The sequence below is a fragment of the Nestor notabilis genome, unplaced genomic scaffold (assembly GCF_000696875.1).
Source record: "Nestor notabilis isolate BGI_N333 unplaced genomic scaffold, ASM69687v1 scaffold36283, whole genome shotgun sequence".
NCBI classification, from domain to species: Eukaryota; Metazoa; Chordata; class Aves; order Psittaciformes; family Psittacidae; genus Nestor; species Nestor notabilis.
This window is the reverse complement of record NW_009923976.1, coordinates 1-6,798: the sequence shown is the minus strand read 5'-3', so window position 1 is coordinate 6,798 and position 6,798 is coordinate 1. Positions and strand designations below refer to the sequence as shown.

Here is a 6,798-nt window from a genome sequence, read left to right as displayed (position 1 = left end):
TGCCCAAGGAAGCTGTGAATGCTCCAACCCTGGAGGTGTTCAAGGCCAGGCTGGACAGAGCCTTGGGCGACATAGTTTAGTGTATGGTGTCCCTACTCATGGCAGGGGGGTTGGAACTAGATGATCTTAAGGTCCTTTCCAACCCTAACTATTCTATGATTCTATGATTCTGTATATACTTTATATACATATATGTATTTTATATGTAATATAAAGATGTTGTCACAAGAATTGAGTATGCTAATTTGGAGCTGCTTTATTTCAATGGAGATATAAAGCAGATAAATCAGGGTCACTTTTTTGCTTGAAATACAGAAACCACCTGATGGCTTATTAAAAGTATTTGATTAAAAGACATATCTCCTTCTAACCTGCCTTTTTATTATCTTTTTTCAGGTTGGTCACTTGGCACCTCTGCTGGGAGGTGAATCATCTTCCAGGTTTGTGGCAGAGCCGGGGGAGGCAATGGGACATGGGCAGGCTGGCATGAACTCAGCCAAGCGTCCCAGTGCTAAGGAGGAGATGTCCATCACCTTGTGCTACGAGGTGAATGGCTCCTGCTACAGGACCTTATACCCCTTTGGGGTCCAGCTGGCCATTTGTCTGGCCTGTGCCTTGGGCACACTGATCATGGGGTTGGGGAACCTCCTTGTTGTCATCATCATTTCCCATTTCAAAGCTCTGCACACCCCCACCAACCTCCTGATCCTCTCTCTTGCCCTTGCTGACCTCCTCCTGGGTCTGACCATGTTGCCCTTCAGCACCATCCAAGTCTATAGAGTGCTGCTGGTATTTCGGAGATGACTTCCGTAGGCTGCACACCTTTCTGGACACAGTCTTTTGCTTGACCTTTGTATTTCATCTGTATTTCATTTCCGTTGATCGGTACCGTGCTATCTGTGAACCTTTGCTCTAGCCCACCAAGTTCACCATCAAAGTGGCCTTCATTTACATCGGCAGTGCCTATGACTTACACCTCTAACCTCCTCTACACTAAATCGATTGTAGAAGGACCGGGACATTTCTTGAAAGACGTGCCCTGTGTCGGTAGCTGTCAGCTGCTGTTCAACAAGCTCTGGGGGTGGTTGAACTTCCCAGTATTCTTCTTCCCTTGCCTAGTAATGATAGTTTTGTATGTAAAAATATTTACTGTGGCTAACAAGCAAGCCAGGCTCATAAACGACATGAGTAAGAGTATTGGATCTCAGGTACACGTAGGAGCATCTAAGAGCAAAAGAAAGGCAGCAAAGACTCTTATGGTAGGTGTAGGAATCTACCTCTTGTGTTGGTTTCCCTTTACTATTGACACTATGGTAGACAGTCTTCTGGATTTCATTACCCCCCCAGTTCTGTTTGACATCCTAATCTGGTTTGCTTACTTCAGTTCTGCCTGCAATCCCTTGATCTATGTATTTTCCTACCGCTGGTTCAGAAAAGCTGTGAAACTAGTCTTAACTTATGGGATCTTTTGTTCCAGAATGTCTACAGTAGACTTGTACCAGGAATGACCAGAGCCTTCATGTGCACTGTAGAAAATATTGTAGGCTGTATCATAGCATTTCTCATTAATATTCTTCAACATCCATTTAGCTAATATTTCTTTTCTTATTTTACATTTTTTTTAACAGTTGGCTTGGGCAGATCTGCAGTTTAAATAGACATGCCATTCTGTGACTCACCTTCCACAACACATGTCCCAGCACACACACCTTATTAAGGTCTTGCGCTATGTGATTCCGACAAGTGTTTGAAAATTAGCTGTAACCAGCTCCAAAGAGGACCTTTTCCATACTATTCCTCAGTTACACCACTATTTTTTACACTATTTTTCTAGCCCAAGGGATGTGTCTCTGTGACAAAGGCTACATATGAGAGATACTATTCTGAATTCCTCAGTAGCGTCTATTGAAACCCATAGAATACGTGCATGTTTGATCTGTGTGTGCAAGGAGGCAACTCCATAACTTTGAACACACTTTTCACCTTGCTCCGTATCTTTTCTACTCCTCCTGCATAAAGGGAGGGAGAAGAAGTGGGAAGAGGACATGGAATGCATAGGATACTCCAACTGCAGATATCAGTTGGTGTCATGATGTTTTATACTTTGTTCTTTTGTTTTCTTTTCCCTAACAATCCTGAGATTCCACATGCTCTTTTGTTTGCTTGCTTCCAAAGAAATGAGTAGGTCTGCTTACAGACACAACATATACTTACATACTTGGGATGTGCAAAAAATGTCAGCATAGGTTCTCAGTTTACATCAGCTATCTTTATGTGCTTTCACAAGGCCAATTTTAAAACTGTAGATGCTGATAAGTTGAGACCTCTGTTCGACAGCAAGCTGCTTGGTGAAGTTTTGTACTATTCATAAGCAAGTTATTTTCTACCTCATCATTATTATCAACATTTTTGCCAGAAAAAAAAGAAATTGTACTAAGCAGTAGTAACTCTTCTACGCAAAATTAACAAGCAGCCAAATAGCAGCTCTAATAATGTTGTCTTCTTTTTCTGTTAGTGGTGTATAAAGCTATTCTAGGTTTGAAGGTTGTTCAGATTTTTAGTGCCTTCTAAAACAAGTCATTCCATCTCATAGTCAGCTGCATATTTTCTGAGTGACAAACACGAGAACAGACTACAGAAAGCATGCGACTAACAGTAAGAGACCAGCAGATGCCCCATAGGCTACTGAAAAGAGTGGACAGTTTTTCACTGCGTGTTGCAGGCAGTTGAATCAGGCCCCACATGTGTAAGAACAAAAGAAAGGGATTGTGCAGCAGATATTCTGTGGGAAATCAGTGCAATACAGTGATTGTTGTAGCAGTTGCTTGTTTTAGTGTATGTAATAGATTAAATGGTAAGAACCTGACCCCTACTGCATACAGCTGTAGATTTTCTACAATAAGGGTACCCAAGCTAAGGCACCAGGCTGAAGAGTGAAAGGCAGAATTGGATTCTTAGAAAAATTCAGGTGCCAGATTACCATAGAAATATATAGGGAAGTTGTGGTACATCTTGAAAGACCTAAACTGTGGGCGAGCTTTGAGATTAAGACTCTCAAATTTAATGTGTATAGGTAGATGTTTATAATTATGGTAAATGTATATGCACTGATGATAGCATAGCCAGAATGTCTGCTTAAGCTCAGGCTGTAGTTAATGAATACTTAGAGGATATGAATCATTTTTCTAGTGCCACCACCTAAGGTGCCTTAGGGAACCTGCTGCGTCTACATGGGATAGCATCCAGCACCGATGAAGCAGCATTTAGATGGGACACATCTAGACATCTAAAATTGCACTAGATATTCATCTGTGGGGCATTGAGCTTAATCAAGGCATATAACAGAAGTTTAGGCATTTAGCTGTGTAGAAATCTGCAAGTCTCAAACTGAGTGACGTCATAGGGGCATCTTAACAACATCTTTCATTGACATTTTTTGCTCTGAACTCACTGCAGCCAAAGCAGTAGAGGAAGGGAATTTCCACTGAGTTTCTAGTTGGTTTTGGAGATATTTTCTACTAGTCCTCAGCAGGTTACGGAGGGTATTTGCCATTAACACACTTAACTGTCCACTTCTTTTTTGAGTCTCACTGCATAATATGTCTTTATAGTTTTCTTTTCTTCTGTGGAAGTGGATAATCATTATTCCCTCGATGGATTACCACCGCAATTGCCGCTGTACAAGGACTATGCCATAACACCATGTGATAGTTGCTACATCTCCTTTTTGGCTAAACAGCAGGCAGGAATGATGGAGAGAGGGAAAAGCAGAGCCCATAGGACTGATCTGTACAGTGGCAGTGGCAGAGCAAACAAGTGAGAAGGAAAAGCTGCTAAAACTCTGGGAGTAGCCAGGATTCTTCCCCCATTTTCTGACACCACATTTCACAACTATCACTAAATAACATATTCCACCTCTTTACAACTCCCACTCTGTGCCCTTGCTATTGATGTTTATTTGGTTTATCTATCCAAATTCTGCTAGGATGCCTTTGCATGTTTGTTTGTTTTTTTCTTCTCCACGGTTTCAAAAAGCAATGAAGGTAATTATGAATTATAAAATGAAGAGAAGGAGGTGCTTGAAAATTATGAAGATGGATTGCTCAACAATGACCTAATTTTCCAAATAAAAACCTACCAGATTTTATCAGAGCAAGTTGCTGACCTCAAAGTCCATAGATTTTCTTATTTTTAAAATCTTTCCTTCTGTAGATCTGTATTTCTTTATCTGAACAATATTTCACCCTTTAACTATATGCCATTCATAACTCTTTATAATTTCAAAATGGTCGGGCTGAAGTTAGAAAGATTATGTATTTGTAGGTTCTACTTAATTAAGGACTGGGTTTTGAAATAATAATGTCGGCTCATTTCATTAGTGTGGATAGAAGTATAATATGGTCTTTCAAACTTAAAGGAAGTTTCCTGGATTGGTTTGTGGTTTTTTTTTTTGAAACATTATCAATATTGGGAACAGATATTTTCTCTGTTTATTTAAAACATGCTACCATGTTAATTACTGCTGCTGGAGAGAAAGTACCAGACTAAATAACATGCAAATGGTCAATGCATTCAAAAAAACACCAAACAAATAGGTTTTACACGCCATTCTGCAATATAATTAACCCATTAGCTTGTTCAGGCTGGAAACCATCATCCATCGTAATTTTATACAGCATGGGGTGTAATGGAAACCTAATCTCATTTCAGGTTCTGGAGTGGATATATCAATTGAATTAGCAAACGGAGATGACGACAACAGTAACAGGAATTCTTCCTGATGGTGGAATGCATCACTAACAACCACCTTTGCCATTGGTATCAAATACTGGCAACATTGCCTTTCCTATCAAAAGTTAGAGGCACACAAGTGAAATGTGATAGCAGAGAACGAAACTTGCCCTCAAGGTAAGTTGCAAAACCACTTAGGCATCGCTCACACATTGGAAAGATCAGGAATACAAGGGCAGGGCTGGGCTGCTTCCCCTTCATTTCATCGTGCATTGTGCAGGTACAGGGAGCTGGACGGAAATGAGTGTCCCATTTCTGCGTCACTGGTAACCCCTGATGCTTGTGCCACCCATGCTGCTGGGCTGATGTGCCTGACAGTTCAGTACCAGGGCAGGAGCAGGAGGTGGGAGGCAGAAATACAGTCAAGAAGGTGGGGTGGATTCAGATTCTAGGCTGGGAGGAAGGTGTGCTCTTTCAAAATCACACTATGCTGGTGTGGTTTAACTTCCAATTCTTTAAAAAGTCAGGTACCATACTGAGTATGGATCTTCGAAAAGTGTGCGTTTGAAATGACATCCCTTTTAGTTAAGTTTTAAACACAGTATCAGAAATAAAATTGGCAAATACTCTGATCTTCGGTCAGTGAATATCCAAAGCATCCTCCATGTTATGCTGAGCTTATACATAGCATAGCAGGTTCTCAACATTTTTCCCTTTCTTTCCCCAGAGCTTTCCCCATTTCATGTAACCAATTAAAATCTAATCATGCTCTGAAAGCAACAGGAAAGGTAAGTGAATTCATAAGTCTGTCCTCAATTGCCCAGTAACCCTCTAGAAAGAAGATAATGAGTTTAGAGACAGAATTGTGTAGCAGCACTCCGTTTCAGCATATCTGACAATAACAATTGGAGGCAGCTCCTTTACAATTCCTCCTGTCCACACACCACTGCTAGCAGAGGAAAGCATGCAGAAAATGGAAGGAATCCTCCTGCTTTATTTAAAAGAATAAAACAGAGCACATTCTCACAGTCAATGGCTTTTCTACAGGAGTTAACAAAAATCTTCTAAGGATATACTGTACTCTTAGCAGTATCTGATCAATACGTAGGACAGTCTGGCTGGTCTATTAACTGTGTCTTCATAATTATATAATGAATATGAAAATGTTAGGGTTTACTGGAGTTTTCTGTTAAGTGTTACTCAATTAGGTTATTATTAAGGTTTCCACTGCTCTAGTTATTTTTAAATCTTAGTGATGACCAATGCCTATGATGTAGCAGAAATAAACTTGCAGTTCCCAACTTTTGTGGCTTCTCCCTAGATCAGCTGGGCTTTGGGGAGGAGACAGCGTTCCCAGCAATTAGGTGCTGTGTGCTGTTTGTTCTGTGGGTTTTAATACACGAGGTGTCCTGCAGATGAAGTGGCCCAACGCTGGGGCTCTGGGGAGCACCAGGTCCTGTAATTTTCCTTTTGCAAAGCCAGGGAGGATGCAAAGCGCCCCAGCTGCTATGCAGGTGGCCTTGAGGCTCACCCCTGCCCCTTCTTCTCAGGTACCTCGGTCAGAAGGAGACTGAGATTCCTTGTCTCTCATCTCGTTGCTTCCTGGTGCTACTGCTGTCCTCGCAGCCACGGGTGGCCTGCTCCTTCTGCATACCCAGCCCAGGACTGGCAGCCGTTGGAACGCACTCTACACTGTCCCTTGTTCGTGGCATGGCTTGCCCCCTCGCCCAGCTAAATATTCTAAATCTCTACATTTAAAGACACCTTTAAATATATCAGTAATATCCCACTCACTTTATTCTAAGTGTCTGTTACCATTTAGGGATGAAGTGACCAAAACTGAAGGCAGTGCTTCAGCGCAGGATATTAACATAGTAACACTGGATTTTTCACTGTAATATCGTTTCCGTACTCATGTTTTCCCCTTAATTTCTGACGCGACAGCACCTTTTTCTTAAATTACGCTTCCCCCTCACCCACCAGTTTTTCCACTCCCGCAGGGCTGCAGACAGCTCGGGTCTGCGCCGCTCCCCCCGAGGCCTGTCAGCAGCTCGCCACCGCCCGCAG

At 41.8% G+C, this 6,798-nt stretch overlaps 1 protein-coding gene across 1 annotated transcript; it reads left to right on the top strand.

The window, feature by feature from the left end:
• Positions 1-396: 396 nt before the first annotated feature.
• On the top strand, positions 397-1,508 carry LOC104404060 (trace amine-associated receptor 5-like; the record flags this gene model as incomplete). The annotated part of the gene is given in 3 exon segments (XM_010012408.1): positions 397-768; positions 770-954; positions 956-1,508. Coding segments are annotated over 3 exon segments (1,110 nt in total), but the record flags the coding sequence as incomplete, so codon positions are not given.
• Positions 1,509-6,798: the final 5,290 nt, after the last annotated feature.